This window comes from Eufriesea mexicana, unplaced genomic scaffold, assembly GCF_001483705.2.
Source record: "Eufriesea mexicana isolate 0111107269 unplaced genomic scaffold, ASM148370v2 scaffold1725, whole genome shotgun sequence".
NCBI classification, from domain to species: Eukaryota; Metazoa; Arthropoda; class Insecta; order Hymenoptera; family Apidae; genus Eufriesea; species Eufriesea mexicana.
The window spans coordinates 441,270-469,133 of record NW_016909819.1 but is presented as its reverse complement, the minus strand read 5'-3'; the positions used below and the strand labels follow the sequence as shown (position 1 = coordinate 469,133).

The following is a 27,864-nucleotide window of genomic DNA, read 5'->3' as shown; positions in this document are numbered from 1 at the left end:
ATCAGCACTATCATCAATCAAAGGTCGATCATAAGTATGATGATCAAGATTACAGTTTGCATCATTATCAACGCACTGACAAGGAATTATACTATCGAGAGAATCCGAAAATTCTGGACTTGGAATTGAAGAAACACTGCCCATATGAGAGAAGGCGACCGTCCCCTGTGTGTTTTGGGGACGGCGTCAGAAACATCATTCTTCTAGTTCATCCATTCGATTTCTAACAGCCATTTCTACCACTTCTAAACTCGGATAATCAAGCTCCTTAACTAAACATAATACAGCCGATAATATATTTGAGTTCTAAAATCAAAATATGTTATATGTTACCTTTAGCCCACATTACTAGATTTATATAACATAGTATATGAAACATACCCTTGTAACTGGCCTTCTATGGTAATGAAACTGTGATCTACACTTTTCCTTATCAGAATGTCTTACCCATCCAGGTACTTGATTCGAATCTTCCTGTAATGTTAAAAAAATACTACTTTATTTATTTTTCTAATTTGTATAAGTTTCATATTAATTTTGATTTTAACCCTTTCTATATTATGCTGAGCTGCTATTCGTCTAGGTTGGGATGATGGTTGATGTTGCTCTTCATATTCTGATTTTATCCTATGATCATGTTGCTCTTCATATTCTGATTTTATTCTATGATCATGTTGCTCTTTATATTCAGGTTTCAATCTATTATCATAATCATAATTATTTCTTTCTGTTCGTCTTTCATCTATAACTTCATTTGTAGAGTATTGTGTCCTTGGTGATGTTGATGCATATGTTCGTTGCGATGTATCATTATTACCGAATTCTGAATAAGTTCTTCTTTCATCATAATCTCCATTATGTCTAGAAATTGCTGGCTGGTCATCATACTCCTAAAAATAATTGTAGTACAAGAAATTTTTCAGATTTATTTTCAATTATAGTATTACATATTAGCACTTATAATTAATTTTCTGAGTTTTAATAAATATTAAAAAATTAATATATAGTTAATAATTAAGATGTATTTGGTGATTTTAGTAAATCACTTATTAATTATTTATCTAACATTGGAATCTAAATTATTTTCTAAATGATAACTGTTATTCATAGAAAAAAGCAGTTAAATATAGAAATATTTAAATACCATCACATAACATAACAAAATTTATGATCTTTTTTTAAAATCACGAATCATTTCTTTTTTGTGATTAATTTTTATATTGAAAAAAATAGACATTTTAGATTTCAGTCTTGGATAAACAAGTATACAAAGTATTCCTTGAACTGAAAACAGTAAAATAGTTTAAGAAGGATTAATCTACTAAAAAAATGTTTTAACAATAGTTGTTTACAATAAGTATATATATAACATAATAGTATTTGTTGTGATAAAATCAGCACCTTCCCATATAAGGCCATTTAATTAAAATAAACTAATTATTCTCAAACAATTATATCCTCCTTTATAACAATTTATGTTAAAACATTTTTGTAATAGGTTTAATCCTTTACATATACTCAACTGTCCCAAATTCAAGGAAACATCTTGTATATATTATATATATTTAAGTATACATAAGATTTTATACTTAATTCATATTTTTCTTTCTGTAATTCATTTCTCTTTTATTAATTAAAGAAAATCACTTAAAATTATAATAACATTACTAACTGATAAATTGTACATAATATATAAGTTTAACTAATGAATACTAGGACTATCAAGGTAACACTAGTAACAAACTACTATTTTGCAATCGCATTGTGCAATCTATAAAATGTACCTTGATCATTTCAATAGTGTTAGTGGCCACGTTTTCACTGACGTTGCGCGACTCTGTACGTATAGTGTCATCTTTGCTTTGATTCTTTGTCTGTCCATTCTGTTGCTGTCAGTATATGATTGCAGACAAAAGGAGCAATAATAAAATCATGCTTATTTGTTAAATATTAACTTAAACGTTTTGCTCAGCAATGTTACTAAGATAAAAAATTAATTATATCTCTAAGTTTAGTACAAAAATAAAAATAATCTATTAAAAACTCTGATACATAAATCACTTTCTTTTACATCTTCATTACACATATAAATATATCGGTATAAGTTTTATTTACATGCAAGATGAATATATAAATGACTTACCTCATATGCATACTGATTATTTTGAGAATAATGATGAGATGGCGATGCATTATAATTTGCATTTCTATGGTCTGGATCATGATATTCTTCTTGAGCGTGTTGTGTTTCTTCAAAACTTCTCTGTGAATAAATATTCATATAAGAAACTGTCTCTTTATATTAAAGAAGTGAACAAATATGATATTATAGCGCCAACATAATATGCAATTATTATAACAAAATTATCATAAAGATTTTATAAAATTATTAGAAATGAAATTATTCTGAAAATAGTTGGAACAGCCTGTATTTTATATTACCTGATCACTTGAGGAACTATATCTTCGATGTCGTATCACTTCAGATCCTTCAATATATTCAGTAGTAATATCCTATTTGTGTAAATGTCATTTAAATGTTAAGACTTAAAAATGTGTTAAAATATCAGGTCTTTTATTTAATGAACTCATTATGATAATATTAAATAAAATAGATAATATATAGGTTAAAATTGAATACTAGCTTCAGTTAATCATATATACATAACACATATCATTAATAAAACCGAATAAATATTTTAATGAAGATATTATAGGAACAAAATAATAAAGAATAATTTATAGGAATATATTTGAAAACAATTTTATAATCTTACTTCTGGACTAACTGCATCTGATTGTGGTGGGGAAGCATACATATCAAGAAGAGGATGGACCAAAACACGACCTCTTGTTAATGCAGTTTGCACTTCTTCAGGTGATACTATTTCATTATCAAGTTTTTGTAGATTTGGTAAAGCTCTTAGTACTGCTAATCGATACCTAGAAGTAGATTAATTATTTAACAAATTATTCAAATAATTAGTAAATAATATAATGCCATATATAATACCCTTCTTTCTCAGCACAAGGATTTTCATCAAGCCATAAATTTCTTAAATTTGGTAAACCTTGAAGATAACAAACTTCATTCAAATCTTCAATATTATTATTTCTAACAAATAATTCTTGAAGACTTAAGCAGAATTGAAAATCAGCAAGGGTATTGATATGGTTAACACTATAAACAAATGAAAATAATTTTAAAATATAACATAGTATTAGTGTAAATATGTATATTAATTTTTCTTATGTATAGAAATGTTTATAGCAAAGTTTATTTACATTTTTAATACTATATTTCATTAATTAACATTTACAACAATTATACAAATGAATTATTTATATATAAATATTAAATAAATACTTTAAGGACATTATATTTTGCAACAGAGATAACCGTATAATGAACAAAAACAATTTATATTATGATTGTACTGTGTTTAAAAATAGAATAAAAAATATGAAACCACATGTAATATAAAATTTTAAAGTAGAAAGTTACATGTTTACCAAAATATATAAACTTACTAAAATAAAATGTAATTATCTTACATAGAAAAACACATAAAGTAGGTGAAAATTTTACATATTAAATGTGTAAAAGATGTTATATTATATTATTATATTTTATTTAAATTAATTTAAATAAAATTTATTACTATAGTTTTTAATATTAATAATGTTGGTAATTATATAGAAAATCTTAAATTTTATTAGTTTTAGAAAATCATGAATTTAAATATAAAAATATATTATCTTATGAGAAACATTATGTACCAGTATTTAAATAATATTGAAGTATATTACAATGAATTCAAAATGTGTAGGTAGAACAACTTCTGAAGTTGTGGGTTGTGCCTATGATCTTGAGGTTTATATAAACCTGTCCATAGTAGGAATGCATTAAAGATTCTGTAATATTAAACGTTATAAACAACTGAGATCATACCTATTACAAAATCTTTTTACAAAACAATTTCTATAAAAACAACAAATAATATATCTAAACACCAAAAATTAAATAACATTTCTATACATATAACAAACAATATACCTCAACATAAAAATCAATCTTAATTAATTACCTTAATGACAATACTTCCACATTTTTCATTTTCCTTAAAATGCTCACATCAGTTAATTCTGTACCCCTATATTAATAATATATTAATATCAATATCCAAATATTATTGCAAAATTATATTTCTCGAAATTGATATATCAGATACAAAAAATCATTTTATAAAAACAAATGCATAATAGTTTTTAACTGTTTTACATTATAAATTAAATATATTTAAATATCATCGCACTTTTTAAATTTAAATTTACTTTAGTCAATGCAATTTTACAAATTTAAATGTACATTTCAAGTAATAATTTTATATTAAATAAATATAAATAAATTTTCTTATTTTATTTTATGGAGTATAACAGAAACTAATACATTTCCACAAAAAACAGAATGTTACTATATAGTAATGAATTAATAATTGGAATAATCCATTATTCGATAAGAACATGATAAAAAACTATTAATTACTCATTTATAACTACTGTTAAAAATATATACTATATTGAACATGTCATTTTAATGTAGTTACATATAAACATAATTAGATAATGATAGAACAAATATTATCTTGTTTAAAAAGTATAATATCTTTATAAATACTTACCAACAATTAAGTTTCTTTACGGCAGAGAAATCGGACATTCGAGTCCGAGCAACGACCATTTCTTCTGTTAACTTTACCATAGTGAAATTTATAATTCATATGAATGTAGTTGAAATAAAGTATTAATGAAAGTTTTTACTGTTATTAAAAATAATTATAAAAAAAATGCGATTCAGACCATCACGATAAATTTCTCAATTGTAAATCAAAGATGCAACTAAAACCCATCGCCATGATGGTGTGCCGTCGACTAGTTGAAAAGTATGGTATGGAGCTTTCACAAAATACTTAACGTTCTCCACGAAATACGCATGTGTACTACACGATTGATGTAATACAGATATGCAACTCATTTTCATTTCTATAATTAAGTTTAAATTTCTTTTACAAACAATTCGCGTAAAAGATATATAAATATAACAAAATAAGTATTAGTAAGAAGTGTTGAAAATTTTTGGTATAAATATTGTTTTATAGCTTAATGAACTATGTAATATAATTTCTCATAGTGTAATAATAGTTTCAAATGATCTTTGAACACATTCCACTCTATAATGTTTTTTTTATTTCTAGTTCTTTAACATAATTTACTAGGGAAATTATTCCCGCTTTATCGATGTATTGTCTTCTTTCCATTACAGTTGAAGAATTGAAGTTTCGTAAAATCGAAGACGCACTCGTGATGTAAGAATGTTGATACATACATGATAACACGTGTCAAAACGTATAAGAAAGCAAAAATAAATATCTAGTGGTCATTTAATCTTTGCAATAGTGTTCATGACGCCTGACATTAGAAAAATGCAGAAGGTTGGAAAATTAAATTCTTCAATTGATATCATTCCATTACAAGGATCCAGTGGAGATTATAAATCAAAAACTATGAATAATAAACATAAAATTGATTCTTCTCACAAATACTTACGGGATCAGTTATTAATTTCACGTGTACAAACGGTAATTTAGTTATTTTATAACATTTAAAATTTTTCATTTAACAAAGTGTCTAAAATCAACAAATTTTTTATATTATACAATTTGCGCGGTAAATTTATGCATTAAACTTGAAAACATATAATACAACTTTATATTTTTTACTTTATATTCTTTCTATCTGTATACAGAGTGGTCAAAAACATATACAAATATAATTTGTATTTAATTTTTTTTTTTAAGTTAGATTTGATTATACTTTACATTTTACAGCTCTTAGTTTTCTTTAACTAATAATCAAAGTAATATAATCATTGTTTTAGTTAGCTTTGAAAAAATATAAACTGTATTTAGAGTTCATACTAAACTGTATTTCGAGTTTCATTTCAATAGTTAATTTACTTTTTTATTCTTTTAGTACATGCATGAAAATGAGAATAAAGTTTATATTGATGTTAATGAAATGGCAGATGCTTTACAAAAGAAATATAGAGACTACCGAATTAAAAAACGGGGTCCTTTCAGAGCATTAGTGCGTAAAGCATATGATGAACTTACAGAAATGTTTGCAAAGAAATATTGTTCTCGTGAATGGCCTGCTTATGCTGATGAAGATGAAGAGGAAGAAGTTGATGTTGAGGTATTTATATATGTAATTTAATATGTATATAGAAAATTTTGAAAAAAATATTTTGATTTTAGTCAGATCCACAAAATACTGTGTTAGAGGGTATGCTATTAAAAATGTATAAAAAGTCACAAAATAAACAGAATGGAAATTCTAGTGATAAAGAACTTATAGACATTAGTAGTGATGATGATGTAAGCAAAGTGGAGACAAATTCTAATAAAACTAATGAACCTGAAGTCATGGAAAAGAATTTACAACAAAAACCTGGTCCATCCTCAAATACAGAGAAACCTATACATACTAAAGAAGTTGAGCAACTAAAAACAGTAAATTTAATACATTTTATGATTGATTAATATAATTTATTTTAAATGTAACTTAATATGAAATTTATATCAAAATAACACTATTGATACATAAAATCCATTATGTCAAAATATTATCATTGACATATAAAATATGTCAAAATTAATTTCATTTTTCCAGCCCAGTAAAGAAGTGCAAGCCACAATAGTAGGTACACCAGCTACTATAACAACTACAAACACAACAATAGAACAACCTACTAAAAAAAGGCAGCGCGATAAAGATATTGATAGTAGTCAGTTTACATTTATAAAAAAGACCAAAGGAATACCAATATCTGAATCAAAAATTACATTTGCTGACATAGGAGGAAATGATAAAGTTTTAAAAACTGTATGTAAGTTACTTGCACATATGAAGCATCCAGAAATTTTTAAACAGCTTGGTATATCTCCACCAAGGGGATTTTTACTTCATGGACCACCTGGATGTGGAAAAACTTTATTAGCATATGCTATTGCAGGAGTAAGATATTTTCTTTTATTATTATTATAAATAGTTGGTCTATTTCTTATTGGATTATTTATTTAATATTTTTAAAAACTAGGAATTAAGTGTACCATTATTAAAAGTAGCAGCACCTGAATTAGTAGCAGGAGTATCTGGCGAAAGTGAAGCTAGAATTCGAGAGTTATTTGAACAAGCACTTGCAATTGCACCATGTGTAATATTTTTAGATGAAATTGATGCTGTAGCACCACACAGAGCGACGGCTCAAAGAGAAATGGAAAGAAGAATTGTTGCACAATTATTATCATGTTTGGATGGTAATTATTATTGGAACTAAATTATAATAATACAAAAAATAATAAATAAATAATAAAAACAATATTATCAAATAGAATTAAGTTTAAAAGAAAATGGTACTAGAGTATTAGTACTTGGAGCAACAAATCGGCCCGATTCATTAGACCCAGCATTACGGCGGGCTGGTCGATTTGATCATGAAGTGTGTCTGGGAATTCCAGATAGAGATGCGAGAGCAAAAATTTTAGCTGTACATACAGAGAAGGTAGCACTTGCCCCAAATGTTAGTTTATCTACAATAGCTTCCCTTACACCAGGTTTTGTTGGTGCCGATTTAGTTGCACTAATTAGAGAAGCAGCTATGGCAGCTGTGGACAGGTAATTGTTTAAATAATTAATAAGTATTTTAAAATTAATTTATTTGATACAATAAATTATATATCCTTATTTGTTTGTTAGAATACTCGAAAACTTAAAATCAGTACCAGATAATAAATCTTCAGAAATTTCAGAAGTTAGTACTGTTATTGAACAAAAAAATGAAAATTTTGAGAATACTGGTAATTTAGTCGAAGAAGTAACCATTGAACCATCTACCTCAGATCAAAATAACGTTCCTAAGTTGAATAAGACAAATAATCCAGAAAGTTCACAAGCAATTTTAGAAATGGATGTAATACAAGAAAATTCCAAATCTCCAGATTTAACAGGATTACTTACATGGTTACGTAATGATCCACCGCTTCCTTCAGAACGGCTATCGAATTTATGTATTGAACATAGCGACTTCGAAACTGCTCTTCGTATTATTCAGCCATCAGCCAAAAGGGAGGGCTTTGCAACAGTACCTGATGTTACATGGGATGATGTCGGTTCGTTACGGGATATTAGAGAAGAATTGCAAATGGCTATACTTGTACTTATATATATACATATATATATTTATATTGATATAATTAAAAGTATCCGAATAATTTGGTATACATTAAAAAAAATATTCTTTTATTTAATATGCTAGGCTCCAGTTCGACATTCCGAACACTTTACAGCGTTAGGATTAACAACGCCTACTGGAGTATTATTATGTGGCCCACCTGGTTGTGGAAAAACATTGTTGGCTAAAGCTATTGCAAACGAAGCTGGTATTAATTTCATTTCTGTTAAAGGACCAGAACTTTTAAATATGGTAATAATTTTAATTCAAGAAATTAATATTATAAAATATAATTATTAAATATGTTATTTTTGTTATTTCAGTATGTAGGTGAAAGTGAAAAGGCAGTGCGACAGTGTTTTATTAGAGCTCGAAATTCAGCTCCATGTGTTATATTTTTTGACGAATTGGACGCATTGTGTCCTAGACGATCAGAAGGTGATAATTCTGCAACTTCGCGCGTTGTAAATCAAATGCTGACTGAAATGGATGGAGTAGAAGGACGACAAGGGGTATTTTTAATGGCTGCGAGTAATCGTCCTGACATCATTGACCCAGCAGTATTACGACCAGGAAGATTAGACAAAATTTTGTATGTTGATTTGCCTACCTCAGCAGATCGCGTTGATATCTTAAGAGCATTAACAAAGGTAATGTTTTTCCAAACTAGCAACAAAAACATATTTTTAATAAATTTGTCCCTTTTAAAAGTAAATATTTATATATAGAATGCAACTAAACCAAAATTAGCTGCAAATGTAAACCTTGAAGAAATAGGATATAATAGTAAATGTGATGGTTATACTGGAGCTGATTTAGCAGCTTTAATCAGGGAAGCTGGTATAGAAGCATTAAGAGAATTAATAGATATGCATTACTCGGGACAACCAGAAATTTCAATGCGGCATATCTTAATTGCGTTTGATAAAATAAGGCCGTCCGTACAAGAGAAGGTAAACTAATCTATTTCATCAGTAAAAATCAACATTTTATTATTATTTTTACATAGAAATTAATCATATATCTACAAACTATAACTTGTAGGATATCAAACACTATGAAAAATTAAAGAGATTGTATTCAATTAAAAAAAAATCAGACGATACACCTATGGAAACTCCAATAGATACACCTATAGTAGATGTAGTTATGGAACCCATGGAAACGTGAAAAAAGACAAATCTTAAGCATGTAAAAAATCTTCCACTGCAAAGTACTTTCAAGCGGATAACAGTGAATCTCACGCAAAAGATACATACTATACTCCTTAACTTTATTTTTATAGTTAAGGTATTTTAGCGTTTATCTCCGATGATCGAAAATATAACTGTAAAATTAGTCCTTAATTTACTATTCTAAGATAAAAACGGAACTTGTTCTTTATTTTCAAATGCTGAATATCTGCATTATAAAAGTTATCCTAGTAATATTTCTATAAACAAATATGTGTTTATAAAATTTTTATAAACAAATAAAATTTATGTTCAACATATTTTTGAGTAATTTAAACAATTTCCTTCAGTTTAAACAAACGTTTACTTGATATATAAAGTACCACCATCTCAAAATTTTGTAAATTAATTTTTATCAGTAAAAATCATCTGGTAGTTATTTACTTGGTCTTTTTAGCTACAAAAGCTAATTAACTATTTAATTTTATTTTTTAACATACTTGATAATAAAAGATATTTAATCATGTAAATGTAAAATTTATTATCCATAAATATTTTATTTATATTAAAATACTTAATATATACATGATTTTCTTATACATCACTTTTTTTTACTTTATTCAACATTATTACTTATAATTTATTATTAGAATATATAATATACCTTCACCACTTCCATTTCACTCTAATATAGATAAGCTAACGATTACATAATTTAAGTCAACTAAAATAATGAATTTCAGTAATTCATTATATTAAAATTGTATTTTAAAAGATAAAAATTGTATCAAATTATAATTACCTTTTGTTAACAGAACACAGACCCCAAAGATTATGTAGTTCACAATATTAAATTATATCTTATGCATGAGGTAATAATATTAGAAATGTAAAAATTATCTAAATATATACTTAAAATAGCTATATATACTTACAAATATCTAAAAAAAAAGTTTAAAATAATTTTTTGCGCATGAGAGTTCTTGTATAATAATTCCAACAGTAGAAAAGTTAAATTAAATTTCTATTGGAAAATTCTTTGAATTCTATTCAATGAAATACAATTGTCATATAAGAAACACTTTATAATAATTTTTATAAGATAAACTATAAATCTTATTAACTTAGCAATATTACTATGGTACATGTGGTTCTGTTGTTCGATTTTGTACAATCCAAGGGTGTGTCAAAACATCTTTTAAGGGTAATCTTTGTCCTGGATCAACTACTAATAACTGAAACAAAAAAATAAATTTTCATTTGATACTCTGAACAATCTTTTGAATTGCTCAATTAGTTGGTAACATAAAACCACAACTTACCTTAGATATTAAATTTCTAGCATCTTCACTAATAAAGTCTGGAAATTTATATTGAGCTTTTTTGATTTTTAGATATGTTTCTTCATAAGTTGTAGCTAAAAATGGAGGAGTGCCGACTAAACATTCATAACAAAGAACACCAAGTCCCCATAAATCTACAGTATGATCATGTGTTTTTCCAACAACCATTTCTGGTGGTAAATAATCTAAAGTGCCACATAGAGTATTTCTTCTAGAAGAGGGTGCATGTACAGACCACCCAAAATCTGCCATTTTTAATTCACCCTTAATACCAAGTAATAAATTTTCAGGTTTGATATCACGATGTATTACATTTTTACTATGGCAATATTTCAAGGCATCTGCTAGTTGAGATATGTATGTTGCTGTTCTAATTTCATTGAAACGCTTTCCTGGTTGAGCATTCAATTCTTTGAATAATTCTCCATTTGGAGCATATTCCAAAATTAAATATACTCTTTTATCATCATGGAAATAGCCGTACATTTTTAAAATATTTGGATGTCTGCATGAAAAACAATTAAAAAAATATTGTAAAAATGAAATGAATATGATAAAATATGAATTAAATAAATTCTGAAATATTAAAATTTGTATAACAAAAAATATCTGTATTTGTTTTTTATTACAAATATTTAACAATTTTACCTTAAATGTGTTTGAATTTCTATTTCTCTTCTAACTTGATGTTCTACATCAGCTTTCTGTATTTGTGCTTTAAACAGTACTTTCATAGCAATAATAAATTTTGATTTTTTTTCTCTAGCTAAATAAACATTTCCAAATTTTCCTTTCCCCAAAGGTCGTCCGATATCAAAATCAGTTAAAACCCACTTTTTTTCATTTTGTTTTTTACTTTTTGTAATATTTTCTTCTTCATTTTTTTCAATATTAAAATTTTTGTCAGCTTTACTTTTTTCAACATCAGTTACATTTGATACACAGTCTATTGTTTTAGAAGATACAGGTAATTTAGGTGGCGGCATCAATTCTGTAGATTTTTTGAAATTATTTTCTTTATTTTGCAAATAGGTATTGCATTGATTCTTTGCAATATCTAAATTTTGTGCATTATATGAAGTATTCTCAATCAACACAGAAGCCACTTTCGATATTTTTAATTCTTTAAGATTATGTTCTACTTGTGAAATTGTCCTTCGTGTTTGAGGATTAGTTCTATTATCCTTTAGCATTGCTTAAATATCACCTACAATTAAATATAATACAAATAACAAATAGAAATTTCTTTACAAATTATTAATCTATTACATACCACAAAATTTAAAAACTAATCACAGCATACAAGTTCATTATTATCACAAGTTAATTGTAAATAAATAACAAATTTTAAACTTCATATAAATATACACATTCTTTGGATTAACATTTTATAAACAATTTTCAGATAAAATAATATAATGTATCAATTGAACGATTTCTTATGAATCAATGTTTATGAATATTTTGTACAAATAATGAATGTATTTTTAAACAAAGAAAATAATATTTAATGTTCAAACAGATGTGCAATAAAAAATGAATAACAATAGTTAAAAGACTTACGTTCAAAATGGAAAGTGCAAATTCTATACAAGGATAATATTTCTAGTATAAATGTACATTCAATTCTATTTCAAAATAACGAATTTTCACACTTTCTTCTGATTGGTTGAAGTACAAAATCATGTGAACAAAATGAAGTACAAGACGTTCAACTGCATTGAAAAGTATAAGTCTTTAGTTAGCAGCGCCATCTATTATAAGATAAATTAAATACATTAAAATCAAATTATATTTTAAATTAAATATATCAATAATATTCATTGTCACATCTACATGAATATACTTCAATATGTTCTCCTAGTTTTAATTTTATTTTTATGAATTTTAATAGCATAAAAATTTAACTTTTATGATAATTTAGTATTAAGTTAATAATCATTGTTACTATATATAAAAATAAAATAACATAAAAAATAAAAATTTATTTTATATTTTTTTTACTTCTGTTTTATTTTTTACTCAGTTATATCAATTTTTATATAGTTTCTGATCATAAATGTATTATTACATTCGAAATATAATTGGTGAATAATATTGTAATAAATAAATTGTATTTATCTCTTTAAAGACCGGATTTAGAAAAATATTTTGTGTGGAACAAAATTTATATTTTTTATGCTAACTTAAAATTAAATTAAACTGAGCTACATGTTTCATTTTAAATATGGTTAGTGTGTATATTTGTTGAAATAATATTTTGGTTGCTTCAAATACAAACTGAAATTTATTATTCAACATGTTTTGTCGTATATTTTGTTAAATAACTTAATAAAATAAAATAAATTTAGAAGTTATGTGACTAAATAAATATTACATGATTTTTTATTATAATATAATTTACATGATAATTATAGAAACTGAAGATATCTGGTTTTTAATTTTTTATGATAATGTTATGGATATTATATATAACTAGCTTTCAGATCAAAAGCATTTGTAAGAGTTTTAAGACCACTAGGCCAATTTTTATTCAATGGTTTTTAAAAGTAACATTTGAATACTTTTATAATTGAATTTTAATTGTGCATTACAAATAAACGTAATATATATTTACATTAAAGCAATTTCAATATATTAAAACGAATTTTAAAAGATTGCTAATAGCATTTCTTAAATAATTAGGCATTTACAAATATTCAATAATTTTTATTAAGTGTACTTTCTCTTCGTTGACAGAATTGAAGAAAAATTTGCTAAATACAGGATAATTAATTATGTCATATTAGCTGTATCATTTTAATTGTATTTTTACCTGAGATTTCAAAATTTTAATGCATCGTTCAATCATATTCAACCAAAACATAGATATATTTACAGATTCAAGTATGTCTACACATATTAATTAAATATAAAATCATTAATGATTAAAGACATAATAGTATATAATTTATCAAACTCCCAAATAATCCAATAAGTAAGCTTAAAGAAATAAAAAATAGTGAAAAATATAAATAAATAAATGTAACATTTTTTATTAATTATGTTCTGGTACTATTATAATGTTTATAATGTTATAGGTATATCAATTAAAATGTCTTCTAATCAAGATCAGTTTTATTTCAACATATTTTATAGTTATGAGAATATAGAATTAATTATTACTTTTTTAGTATTTAATTTTAAATATCATCATTAATTTCTACTAATAATGAACTGTGTATGTATATATTTATAATTCAAAAGAGATCATTATTTAAATGAAAACTATGTTATAATAAACAAAGGTAATAGACTATAGCCAACTTTAAAGTGATATAAAGATAATCAATTATTTAAACGAATATTTTATCGTATTACCATTTAATTATTGTATATTAAACATTAAAGATTCGTATAATCACATTAAAACTAATTACATATATTTTCTTATCATATTCAATTGAGTAGTATTTGTAAAGATTTATTATATCGTATGATGTAAAATAAATCGTAAAATAAAATGTAAAATGTAAGTGCCATATTTTGTGATATAATATTTTTATCTGAAACTAAAGTATTAACCGAAGACAAAATTTTGATCGTACGAGTAATATGGAACAGGAAATCTATTTTACGCTTTTGCTTTTGATATTGTGCATCTGTATACATCGAAATGTATTTGAACATAGAACTTTTATCTTTATATACGCTTATCTATATATTTATAAGTGCGATTGCACAGCATTATCACACTTCGTATTGTTGTATTAATAATAGTATAACAAAATAATATCCTACAAAATGTTATAAAGTGGAGCAATTAATTTAATTTTGTCCAGCAATTTAACATTCTTAAAAGTATAACGGCGTTTATAAATATGTAGTAACATTTTATTTCGTATTAAATAACTACTGTATATAATTATATTAATACAATAAATATTTTGTTACATTTATTTACCTATTTGAAATTTATAACTAAAATTCTTAAATGATAAAATTTCATTTATGAACAATAAATAATATTCTATCACGTGTATATATATACATTGAGTCGAACTTACACAATCACCGAAAAAATCCCGATACATCATATTTAACCATAATGGGCACAAATAATTCTACAATTAATAAATTAATACAATTAATCTAAAATTACTTACTACTAGAGATTACATATGCACTGTTTCAGGTCACGTAATAGCACTGCACGTTTAATAAATTTATATTGAGATAGCAAAGATGTAAGTTTGCAAATCATAAATATTTAATGTGAAAAATGTAATAAAATAAATTTTTCGTGCAATTTGTTGTATGAAACGTGCAAAGTGAATGATCAGTTAGGAAGAAAAATAGTGGAAAATTTAATATTTGCTAAAGTTCATAAATTACATTTGTTTTTTTATGTTATAAATAGCAGTCTATATTTATGTCTTTACAATAATTCTATCAAGCCTAATTAGATTTCATCTATTTTAATTTAAATAAAAGGCATAAATATATTAATTAATATATTAATTATATCTGAAACTCTGTGTCCTTACTTAGTAATCTCTTAAAGCTTGCCGGCATTAATAAAAATACTAATAATTGTAATAAAATTTAGTTATTTTTGTATAACATATTCCTTATATTCGTACTATGAGTTATGTTGTTAATTTAGTTTTTCATTTTATTCCACAAAAACTGCTGTTTCATTTTGATTAAGCATAATAAGATGTAAGATTTGTATTTCACTATTGTACCGTAGACCGGCCTGTATAACCTGGCGTTGGTTCGGAATATTTTCTAGCACGATCTCGTACCAGTTCGTCGATCGATTTATTTTGTGGTACAGTTGATGATAAGTTGTGAAGACGCGTTGCTAGATAGCACATGATAAAAGCTGATAAAACAAGAAGTGCACCTAATCCGGTTGCAACGTAAAGAAAACTACCGCAGCTGTTTTCAAGTCCAGCAGCCACCTTTTGATATAAGTCTAGAGACCACGAAGTTAATAATTAATGAATTTTACAGTAGAGAAATGCACTTTATTTTGAAACTTACCATCAGGCATCATCACTGTATATTCAATATTTTCTTTAAACTTTGTGTAAGGCGTCGAATCATTGTATTCTTTTATTAAACGATCAAGTTTAGGAAAGAACTCATTTGAAGCTTCTTCGATTGATCTTTTCTTTCTTTTTCCGTGTCCCGATGGTTCAAAAAGATCAAGACAAAAATCCTGTAAATAGATATTTAATAAATTCCTGATTTTGTTACTCATTTTTAAAAATTTGTATAAACAGAATAAGTAGTTTTGAAGATTGTTAAAACTTTTAATAAATTTTGATTACTTAATATTAATACTAATTTTATTATTTTCTATTATTAAGCATTGTTATTAGCAATGAAAATATTTGCAAATTTTTCATTCAATAATTCGTAGTAATTTGGGTTTAAAATAACAAATTGTTAATATTATTGAATGTTTTGATATCACTTGTAGATAATTAAACCCAATTTTATTATTGTAACAAAATTTATTCTATTAAATTGATATATATATTTTGTCGATTGCAGTTGATGTATGTGTACCATAATCGGTGTCATTTAAATTATATTATTTGTTATTCATCTAACTGCTATAATTGGAAAGGAATTGACCAGAATGAACTAATCTTTTGTCTGTTGGGGGTAATCTGTTAATGTTCCATTATACTCAAATAAAATCTCTGCTAATTAATGTTCAATAACATATACAACATATATCTTAACGCTTCGATATAGATATTATTTTTTATGTTAAAACCGTTTCATGAAGAACGTGCGCAAATAGTCATTTGCAAAGCCACAATTTCATTGAAAGCTGCGGGTTAAAGAACGAATGTTTTCGTTGCCACAGACATCAAATTACGCAGCCGAACAGGTCAATAGCCACTCATTCAGTCGTCGACCACGAGATAGGTTCGACCGCAAATTATGTCCTTACCGGTTGGCAATCCTGCGGTTCCATGCAAGCCTTGATCTGCGAGTGGATCCACAACGTGGATCGTTCTCTCATAGAGCTGAGGAGAAAGGCTTCAAAATCGAGGAAAACTTCATTCTTTCTTTCCCGATAGCGGGCCGGTTGATGAGGAATTATTGACGCGAAATCTCGATTTCTGCAGCCGTCCTTCACAAGCACCACACTTCCTGGTGCGTGAGGCTGATCAGGATCAGGACTAACGGTCACTTCCAGCAGTTTAATGTAACCCCATGCACTATCTGGACTGATTCGAGCTCTTAACTGAAGCTTCGTGCCGATGGGAACTGCTTGATCGACAGTCTGCGACGCTGATGCGTCTGATACATTGCCTGTGGCCTCACGGTAAAGGGCTACCTCGTACTCGAGTCGTCCAGGAGTTTCTTCAACCACTCCGGACACTCTTGCTCCATGTGGGCTGAAAAAGATAGAAGTTCAGGTAATTATCTTTTCTTTTTTAATTATGATTGATAATACGGATATTTCTCTACTCTTACTTTTTTTTATTACCTTAAAGAAAAGAAATATTGCGTTTTAATCGAAATTTTTATTAATTAGCCCAACAGTTCTAACTGGTGAATTAGATAATTGTATGGTTAGAATTATTTACAGTTCTATGAACAATCTTAAACATACCAAACGTTTATTCAAAGTTTATTTAAGTTAATTCATGTATATTTCCTAAATAAATTATCAGATGGAGCGTGACCTTGTCAAAGTAGAACAATGACTCACAAGGTTCCAGCGAAACCTGCGGCTTTATGCCGGAGTAAAGTAGGCTCAGGTGGCCGACACATCAAGATCAATTCTTGATCGGCTAGCATCACCACACCAGGGAAAGCCGGGAACCATATTCGCAGGTGAATGAAACCCTAATAAAATAAAATTATTTATCGTAACTTTCTCAATTCTTTTTTCGTTTCTTATCAGTACATGGCTCGAATGCTTATTTAATAAAATAAAAAAAAAAAGTTAAAAAAAAGAACGAAATATAAAAAGAAGAGAAAAGTATTGAATAACAGTGTTGCATAAGATTCAATACTGTTTTCAAGAGTAAGATTTTAATTTTCAGACTCATTATCTCTACTGTCTTATTCAAAAGCCTTACATATGAGAAGCGTGCAGAATAAATATCACCGTGACTCGTCAATTTATCTCTATTATGTCAAATTGACATACGGCTTTTGTTATAAGCAATCACAGATATTGTATACCTTTCGTTATTTCAATGATCATTGGATCGCAATTTTTCGTATTACGAAAAGAACGATAATCAAGTTTCGCGATTAGTTACATAATCAACAACGATTACTTGATCGATTTCGTTTATTGATACGCGTGATCAGGTTCAGTGAGTGCGAGAAACGAAATCTCGATCAATGACTCACGTTTCTCTTTAGAATGCCGCATCTTGAGAAGTCAGTCACCTTCAGGAAGTAGTTATCTTCCTGAGAATCATTGGGATCTGGCCTGATCTGGCAGTGAATGTCGGTGACTGGATTGGCGGACCTGTCGTCAGCAAAGAGCGGCGCCCCTCTGAAGCCAACTGGCCTTTTGATCTTCGCTGTAAGAAGATCGGCAGCTGATCCTGCACCGCTACATTGAATGTCGGAGACCTCGTAATCCTGGGCAACGGTGGCGGCAACCTAAAACAATACCACCGCCATTCATCTACTCAGTTTTATTCCAGTGACACTCCTGACATCTTGGTATGTGTTTCATCCTGCTCTTTGTCTCCCTTTATCTTGAAATACAATATTCTTGTCCATTTTCGGCTCTTAGTATAGTTAAAGTACTCGGTACAAACTGATTAATAAGATATAATCAGTAATTAAGAAAATTGCCAATTTATTTTATATGTGTATGGATTATGTGTATGTCAGTGCTCAAATTTTATATTTTGTTTGGAGGTCAACAATGAAGATATGATCGATTGAGAAAATTACTGATGTAATTTTGATATCACTCTCAGTCAGAGTTCTGTTTTCCGTAGTATTAATAATATTAATAATATTTTAATAGTTTTCCGTGATTTATATGTATCAAATTGTTCAATAAATTTCCGACTAATTATCAGAAATACTCTGCTAAGTGACGAGATTTAAAATTTAAAAGCTCTACTTTTTCATATTAAATGTGATAACTAAAAAAAGAAAAAAAGAAGCAGGAATATGCGAAATTGACTGATAAAGATAGTTTCAGTTTTCAATAAACCTATATTAGATTTCATGTATCGACAAAGTGCAAGCAAAAAGTGTTAGACCTGAGCAGAAATATTTAATTTTATCCATCATATTCATCGGATATAACATAGTTTTAGACACTTATTCTAGTTTTTATAAAACATTTTTGTTGTTGAGAGACTGCAAACTCTGTAAACCTGCAAAAATTATTTGAAATTTATTGTTGAAAGATGCGGAAATTCTATTGAAAAAGTTATCGTAAAGCTATTCGAAATATGGCAAATGTCATCGAAAGAAACGGTGCTTATGTTATTCAATAAGATGCTGACTCTGTAAAAGTACATTGCCATTTTCTTAGTTTCGCTAGAAATAATTCAGAAACTTTCTACGAGTAATTTGAACTTAATTACAGTCTTTATTCGGATTCCTCAGTACTCGTATTCGTTTAAGAATACTGTTAATTAAAATACTCTCAATTTTTCGATAGTTTAAAAAATTTTTAAATGTTAAAAGAGACGGAAATAGTAATCATCGAACGATCACGCTGTTTTGTATAGTTTAATATCAGAGTAAAAATGTAATAAAAATGTTATTGATATTTTTCTGTGACATTTTAAAGTTGTTTAATTTCGCTTGTAATTAACACGATATTTGAATCTTGCTTTTTACGCCGGACATAAACGGTGTCCCAATTTAAGAAACGGTTTCCTTACCTTTTGAGTGGCAAGATGAGGTTAAAATAACCGATATTATCTTTTTTCTTTTAAAAATACAATTATTTCTACATAATGTTTGTCTTCATTTTTCCACTAAATGTCTTAAAATATTTTAGTTGAATCATATTGACTGCTACATTATTGACATAAATAATTGTAAATTCTTCAACAAATTATTTCGTTAATTTTCAATTGTTCAATTACCTTTTATATCATTTCCTATGGCGTCATTATCTATTGTGTACATTTTCGCGCCACAATCTTACAAACAATGTATGTATATATAATCATTTCAATGATCATAATTCATGATGATATCGAGGGACGAAAGAGCATGATAAAAACCTAAAAGAATGTCGCAACCTAAGTGTTAATGAAACCGAATACAATGCCGGTACAGTAACGAAGAATTTCATAGTTCAGCGAACGTTCCACGGCATCAGGAGTGCATTAACCATTAACATACTTTGCTAACAAACTTCCGAACTATTTTACCGTGAAATAACATCTGTTCAGCCGTGTCACCATTCTTGATGCGGTCGTTTTTTCCTCTGAGCATCTGGACAGTGGCGTTGCCTGACCTCTTTCGGCCATAGACATACTAATTTCCTTAATTAACGCGGGTCGCCTTGATCCTTGCACTCGATATCAAAACCAAGGCGCATTTTCATCGCTTACGTCGATGTCCAGCACAGCATGAAACTTCGATATGAAACAAGGTGACCAACACGCAAGGAGAAAAGACTTCAATACGAGTAACGGTGTAAAGAAACGCTCTGGTGCTCGCCTAAGTTATTCGTTATATGCGTACCATACAAGTTGCTCATCGTATGGTCAACTAGACGTATAATCATTGTACAGGTCATGGTTATTTTCTCGAGGTAGGTCAATCGAGCTTTCGGAATTGATCGAATTTCGTAGTGAAATTGATTAGTTGTTTGCGAGAAATCGAAAATGTGTCTTGAATTCTTTCAAGATTTTATACTATTTAGTGGTTAACAAGAAACGTAGATTTGCTAGAATACGAAGTGTAAAGAATATATATTTTACAGAAATGTATAAGTGTACTTATCTCAGTGGGCAAACTTTATATTTTATTTGGAGTTTGGAAGCCAATACTGAAGATAAAGCATGGAAGATTTTAATAGATGCTTGTTACAGATACGGTATGTTGCAAACATTGCGTGTGTAATTTAGATTTTGAAAATGGTTTCTTTTTCAGGCCTGATTTTTATAGTAAATGACAAATGTGCTTGGAACTTTTTTGATACATTGAATTATTTATTAATTTGTGTCAGATAATTTTTTAATATTTTGAATGTTAATGACATTCAGTTTGTATTCCGTATAATATTTATTTTTTGAAGAATTCGAGGTATAGTAGTATTGCTTAGAAATAAATTATCTATTGCTGCTTTAAAATATTGCGATAGATAAGCGGATAGAAATATTATCGGAGTTTTATCGATAAGATAATTCTAGTCGGAAAGACCAGTATTTGGAACTATTTCACGAGACATCTACTCTGCGAAATACCTGTCATGTTAATATCTGGAAAAATTATTATTCAAATTACCATGAATTTAACATTCGGCGAAGAGTGAATTAAAACATTTATTTAATTTGAACAAAATTTGAAATATGAACTTTCATTTATACGTGCATTAAATTCAAATTAATGAAGCGAATTAATTAATAAATATTTATATAATACTGGAATTTGTAACCGATAATTTTGTTAGATAACAATTAAATTTTAGCTATATATCAACCACAGCATCGTTATGGCACATATACATACGTAAAATATATAGTGCGGTGGATGTCATCATAATTAATATTGCAATATCAATTGAGTGGAACATTCATTTGCTAATGCCAGGCCTTTTATCATGCTGATAAACGTTAATTATTATACATCGGAAAGCGGCAATTTCAGATCTGCAAATATTATACAAATAATATGATTTACCAAATTATTCTTTTCTATAACTATTCGAAAGCACTGAATGTGCATACGATAGAAAATAATATCAACTATTTTTCATACTGTATTAAACACTGTAATAATTAAATACCGATTGTCATAATATAAAATCAACAAATTTTACGTAAAATTAAATTGACTTATCGCTCATTAAGTAGGTTTTATCTAAATTAGCACTCAAGTATATATACAATGTTCGTAGAAGTATAATAGAAATATAAATGTTCAAAAATCGATCTTCAGAGTGTGTATACTTTAGATTCCGAGATAGTCTTCAAAAAATTACACGAAAATTATAAAAATCATCGAGCTGAAGCACCTTCGCAAGTGATTCGTTCAGACAAAATCTCTTGTAATTTGATAAAAATACATCAGTTTATTTTAGGAAATTTTAATTGCCATGCATTTCTCGATTTTTATTTTTAAATCTTGAATAAATATCGATGTGAAACGATCGATTTTACGCAGAAGCTCGCGTTAAAGTGGGAAAACGTGATGATTTAAAATTTAAACGTAATGACATAATTAACGATTTCAAACCGGGCTGATAAATTACTCGGTTTATCTGTGTCAACTACATGCATATTAACAAGCACGATATTAAATCACATAAAATTATAAATAATTCATAAGTCCCTTCACGTTATTACATTAATTAATAAATAACGTGTTACAAAATTGTAAACACCAGGGAAATATTGAATTTCGATGTCGTTGGACCGCATTTTGGTTCTTAGTCGTTTAACTGCAGAAAAGAAACGTAACTGGACAATGCAAGTATCGTATTATTATTTTCGACATCTCTATTAACGATCGTTACTTTAATTATACGAATTCTTACAATTCTGCTTGCATGAGTAAAAGGAATTGGCAAACGTATTTTCAAATACAGTTATTCGAATATGTACTCCGCTTATTTGAACGAAAAATTATAGTGAACTCCAATTACATGAAATATTCAGTTACCTGAACTGTTGTGTTCTCCGCTGTGTTCTCCAGATAAGTAAAATTCTACTGCAATAATTTATTCACCCAGAGAATCTTGTTTAATTTTTAATGTATTATTATAGTTGGAGACCACAGGCAAGGGACACGATGAGCTATACTTTTATATCCTTTACACAGGAATAATTCTGAAATTAAGCCAAAATTCTTTTTCCTTTAATTTTCCTCAACCTTCGTGGATTCATCGGTTATCTCTAAAATGCTAACCATTCAGCTCCATCGAATGACATCGAAATTAAAGAAATCAAGAAGAAGTCTTTAGAATTACTTATGGAAACCTCGTATTTATATCTTAATGAACTAAGACGAATAAATTCATCGTTATCAGATTTCTGATTTAGGGAGCGATGCAGTTAACAGGATAATATAAGTGTCCAGCCATCATTTGGCCAATATGGCGTGCGTTGGAAACTGTTATTGTAAGAGCACTTTAATCGAGCACGAGTGAAGCAAACGACGCGAAATACAAAGTTTTCACCCACCCTCGCTGGAGGATAGATGTAATTTCGATGGAATTGGAACGTTCGACGATGATTTCCGAATCGTTAAACGGAAACTATTCGCATTAAAGAAGAAGTCGTCCGGTTGGAAGGGAAAAATAAGAGAGCCGTCCTGTTACTGCGTGGTTATGACAGTCGAGGTATCCAATTTGTGGAGTTAATAGAAGTTTGATCAAGCCTTGTTTTAAATTGAATGCCAAACTATGGATTGCAACCGGTCGATAGGACTTTTATCGAAACGTTAATGTTTTTTCGATCGATTGGTTGGCACCAGTCCTTCGTACGAACGAACGCGACGTTGGTCTGTGTGTCACGAAATTCAATTTAGACTGTGAATAGTAATAGAAGTGATTATAGCGATAATAGCAATGGCGAACTCGACGACGGTAATAGGGGCAGCGTATCGGCATATTTGTATTTACTTCATATAAATTGTTGCTTATCGAAACCGACCGTAGCACTTGACTTTTTCGAGTGCCGCAACTGTAAGGTAATTCCTGCAGTCGTTTACGTATCAGTATCTCGGACATAGTCGTTCCATTTCCATTCATTTTTTCATATTTTAAAGGGCCAGAGGAGAAGCAGAAATGACAAAATCCTGTGGATGCAACTCAACTTTAATAGAAAAATCCTTACAATTCCGAACATGCATCTCGTGTATCGTATTCTCTACTCGTCTCGTTTTTAAGCGGAGATACACTTGTTCCACATTTTCACCTTCTATTTATATTCAATTTTTATAGTTATACAGAATGTGCTATACAACTAAACCGAGCCGTAGCTTTAAAACTCTACAGGGTAGGAAAAAGATTTCATTACGCAAAATGAAATGATTTCAAACAGTGGAACACATACTGCATATGTCTGTTCCAGAAATGAAGATATTTTAAAGAGAAGGTTATTTCTACTTATTTTACATACCAATTGATGGGTCCTAAACTCTTTTACTTATTTAAGGGAGAATAGTAAAGAATTCGCGTCGAAAAACGATTAGTTTAAAGGATTTTCTGATTTTAATTTTGTAAAATATAGTGCACGACAGATAAAGGAAGGTATGAAGCTGTAATTATACTATAACAATTTATAAATGAATATACATTGGAACAAAAGATGATATCGTATATAAGTACACTTATGTCGTGTATTCTAGATCCATTGCAATTATAAAGACAAATTTACCAGACGAATCATGAAAACGGATTTTTACTAAAGTAAGTTTTAAATTCAATATAAAATTATTTTTCCTTAAGTCGGTGTTTAAGAAAACATCAAATCAAAAATATTTTGTTCTCGAGAAAGAATTAATCAGTTATATTTTATGTGCAGAGAAGCAAGCACAGAGATAGAAGAATTCTTAAATTCCCATTTTCTTGGTAACTTTGTAAAATTTCTGATAGCTTCAAGAATGAGGTTTATAAAAAAATAATAGCCGTGTGCAGGTAAATAATAAGTGTAGTAAATCGCTTAATATGACACACATATTTTGCTGTTACAAAATCATTTTCTTTTTCATAGTCATCTCTTCTAAAAGCTACCATTATTTTGAAAAGTAAGAAACAGGTTGCTAATATCAACCACTTCAGAGGACGTTAATGAAAAGAAGACAAAAATTAATATATGGATCAATCAGTATTAAAATTGAACAACAAAATTCTAAAAAGTATTTGTAACGTGATTTCCAGTTCAATTATCTAAATATCCTTCATTACCTACAGTGAAAGCAGTTGGACTAATAATTTGGCCTAGATTTAATCACACACTGTTATACAGGTACACGATATTTTCTAGATACTTATACATATTCAGTATATGTAATTAGAAGTACCAATAAACGAAAGCTAAACGATGGAAGTTATAGAAGTTGTTTCGCACGAGACAAGTGCGAAAGAATTTACGTAAAGTGTTACATGCGAATGCTGTTCGCTCCGATTCGATTGATGTGCAGAAAGTTAACGGGAAGAGACAAACAGCCGAATCTGTTACGTGAAACGGGCCTCCCTGCTTCTCTCGAGATTGCCTCCTAGATAACTATGTATATACATACATGTACATTTTTTCGGTTTCCTCTTTTTTACGAAAGAACCGTAACCGTCTTTTTATGACGCCATAAATTCTCTTCTTATTTCTCACTTTTTCCGCATTTTTGGCAGGGTGACACTGAGTTATTTTTATACGCGAGGTTCTCTATAGGCTAATAGCTTCTTGAATAGCTTGTTGGTTAAGAGACTTTGAAGTTATTAATGAACGGGAATCGCATGTCTCAGCTTCTACCTTGAGATAATATAAATGTACATCTATTTTGAATAAAATATATGGCTTATTTATTTTTCTTTCATTTTTTCAGATAATTTATTGCATCAATTATTTCGTATACGGATGAATAAAATGAAAGGAATATAAAATATATTAAATGTTATATACATTCAGAATTGCACATATATAGATTTATGCAAGACATTTTTAATTAATTCGGTGAATCGAATCTTTTTGCATCTAAGTTGTTCCCTTGGCTACTGTTTTCGGATTTCGATTCATTTATTTGTGACTTCTAAGACCGTAATTTAAAAGAAAAGTCGGAATTGAAAAAGTTTGATAGAATACCGTTTGCACCGAACGCGTTAAAGAGATCAGAGTTAACATTTCGACGTGGAACGTGTTCTGAAGATTATACTTGGAGCCTTCTTATGGAAATTAAATTTTACTTTTCTGCTACGCGGACAAAGTCATTATTATTCCAATACTACTGAGGAATGTACAAGTTTTCTTATAAGTTTATAACGTCAAAGAAACACGTGGAAACAAAATTCTATAATTCGCTCGTCCAAGAATCGACAAAGTTCTAACATAACGTTAAGAAGTAATACAGGGAAATAAGAGAAACGACCGGTTGAGAAATCGAGTTATTATACAGTTATAAAATTCATTCTTCCGGCGAACGTGATCCCAAATAAATCTCGCCGCGTAATCAATGACAAGTGTCAGACGCGAGATCAATAGCTTTAAAACGGAAATCCATTGGGGGTCCAGATTTCACACAGCCCCTGGCACAGCGAAGGAATAAAAATGTCGGAAGCTGACACCCACCGTGCAAAATCCGGCAATCAGGACGGTCCACATGATCCAACGTGCTTCCTCTTTCTTATCCTTGTTCTTTGATCGTAAGGCTGAAACACGCGAGAACACACTTCCTGCTAAAGGGATTGCACAGAGAGGGATGCAATTTTGACGAAGATTCCCGATGAACTGAGGCGTGTGTACCTCGCAAGAATTCTCCCTCCGTGGTAAATGTTCCTCCAACGGGTACCGTCTCCTGGAGGGGAGGAACGGAAATCAAGGAACCAGAGAACCACCGGCCCATCCAGAGTACTGTTAATGCATGCTTGCTGCCTCCGCTAACAACCATCCTTACCGCGTCCTCTTCGTGAACAGTGACGGCCTCGAGCGGACACGGCGACTCCTCAATCTCCCTTTGGGCTTGCTTTTGTTGAGTTGCTTTGCTGTTCTTCTTTTTCCTCATTTCTCTTCCTTTTTTAGAGATTTCATTAGGAAAGGTTAAACAATTGTACTGGTTTCGTCATAATGATCTGGTTCATGGTTCCCTGTTTTCATCTGGAAAGAGGGTGGCTGTTAGTTTGGAGCAACAATGATATTTTTAAAATAGAAGATTGGAAATATGAGAAATATTAGAGAAATTAATGTTTGCAAGGTATCCTTATAGGTTTATTTCTTTACTTTCCAAAATCTCGCATTTTTCGAATATTTTATTTGATCTTTCCTTATCTTTTTTTTTCATGAAAACATCGAACAAATAATTAGAAAGAAGCAATTTCACATTTAACACATTTAACACAATTAACACATTTTATCTAATATTTTTCAGACAACGAAAGGATGATGCATACATAAAGGAAAACGTAGCAAAACATTTGTGCAAATACAAAAGAAATCAAGGTGGTTATTTTCAATGGTGAGTTTTTATATTTTATTTATTTTCCTGTTTGATTCCATTGGACGTGGATGCAATCTTTAACTAAAAATAGAAGTGTTCGTTATGCGTGAAGCATTCTTATTACGAATCAAAATTTCATTTCGGTTTCTTTCACTCGTCAAAGCATTCCAGTCTAGGAAGCCTCAGTGAACTGGCGGAATCGCGAAACATTACGTGATTCTGACATGCATAAAAGGTGAATTGCTTAGCCGGTTGCTGACTTTTCCGGTGTGTCGATTTTGGGTCAATGCCAGTATTCGATCAAACACATTGGAACACTGCTGAAGTTTATTTGGATAATGGGAAAATTATATAAAATATTAAAAATGTAGGTAACAAATGTTTTAATATTCTTTATTTTGAAATGACTGTTAAGTTTCAATATGATGTTAAAATAGAGTATATTTAAATTTTTATACCTTCTAATCTTATTTAATTAAGTCAAATACATATATCATTTTCGTAATTATAAAATTATTCAATTTCAAGTGTACAGTAATAAATCACATCATTGCGATATCATCTGGAAGATTAATTTGTAGGAACTTAATTAACTTTTCTAAGTTATTTGAAAACATAATGTAATTGTTCCATTTAACAATCTGTAAACAGTGTAATTAATTCTTCACATCCGCACCTTTCATTCCTTGCCTACCTACTAAAACTTTCTTTTAGTTTTTATTACTGTTCT

At 28.8% G+C, this 27,864-nt stretch overlaps 4 protein-coding genes across 5 annotated transcripts; 1 reads left to right on the top strand and 3 right to left on the bottom strand.

The window, feature by feature from the left end:
- Nucleotides 1-115: 115 nt before the first annotated feature.
- LOC108548581 (uncharacterized) lies at nucleotides 116-4,926 on the bottom strand. 2 transcript variants are annotated; one of them, XM_017901590.1, is made up of 10 exons: nucleotides 4,683-4,926; nucleotides 4,089-4,154; nucleotides 3,014-3,181; nucleotides 2,778-2,943; nucleotides 2,443-2,514; nucleotides 2,144-2,263; nucleotides 1,785-1,889; nucleotides 549-890; nucleotides 382-474; nucleotides 181-306 (listed from the first exon to the last, which is right to left on the bottom strand). In XM_017901590.1, exons 1-10 carry the CDS (start codon nucleotides 4,760-4,762, stop codon nucleotides 196-198), a joined length of 1,323 nt encoding a protein of 440 aa, XP_017757079.1. In that variant the 5' UTR covers nucleotides 4,763-4,926; the 3' UTR covers nucleotides 181-195. The 2 variants fall into 2 exon arrangements, with proteins under 2 accessions (XP_017757080.1, XP_017757079.1); XM_017901591.1 differs by lacking the exon at nucleotides 1,785-1,889 and having other exon boundaries at nucleotides 116-306.
- Nucleotides 4,927-4,952: 26 nt separating this feature from the next.
- On the top strand, nucleotides 4,953-9,598 carry smid (nuclear valosin-containing protein-like smid). The gene is made up of 12 exons (XM_017901589.1): nucleotides 4,953-5,013; nucleotides 5,324-5,639; nucleotides 6,034-6,255; nucleotides 6,318-6,572; nucleotides 6,733-7,077; nucleotides 7,160-7,379; nucleotides 7,455-7,737; nucleotides 7,819-8,275; nucleotides 8,378-8,545; nucleotides 8,617-8,943; nucleotides 9,022-9,246; nucleotides 9,338-9,598. Exons 2-12 carry the CDS (start codon nucleotides 5,463-5,465, stop codon nucleotides 9,461-9,463), a joined length of 2,805 nt encoding a protein of 934 aa, XP_017757078.1. The 5' UTR covers nucleotides 4,953-5,013; nucleotides 5,324-5,462; the 3' UTR covers nucleotides 9,464-9,598.
- Nucleotides 9,599-10,601: 1,003 nt separating this feature from the next.
- On the bottom strand, nucleotides 10,602-12,001 carry LOC108548578 (serine/threonine-protein kinase Aurora-2). Its single transcript, XM_017901587.1, has 3 exons — nucleotides 11,457-12,001; nucleotides 10,788-11,313; nucleotides 10,602-10,700 (listed from the first exon to the last, which is right to left on the bottom strand). The coding sequence occupies exons 1-3, from the start codon at nucleotides 11,999-12,001 to the stop codon at nucleotides 10,602-10,604; spliced, it is 1,170 nt and encodes a 389-aa protein (XP_017757076.1).
- A 3,470-nt stretch (nucleotides 12,002-15,471) lies between these two features.
- Nucleotides 15,472-20,279, bottom strand: LOC108548577 (uncharacterized). Its single transcript, XM_017901586.1, has 6 exons — nucleotides 20,189-20,279; nucleotides 18,183-18,440; nucleotides 17,530-17,666; nucleotides 16,762-17,212; nucleotides 15,837-16,014; nucleotides 15,472-15,768 (listed from the first exon to the last, which is right to left on the bottom strand). The coding sequence occupies exons 1-6, from the start codon at nucleotides 20,219-20,221 to the stop codon at nucleotides 15,527-15,529; spliced, it is 1,299 nt and encodes a 432-aa protein (XP_017757075.1). The 5' UTR covers nucleotides 20,222-20,279; the 3' UTR covers nucleotides 15,472-15,526.
- Nucleotides 20,280-27,864: the final 7,585 nt, after the last annotated feature.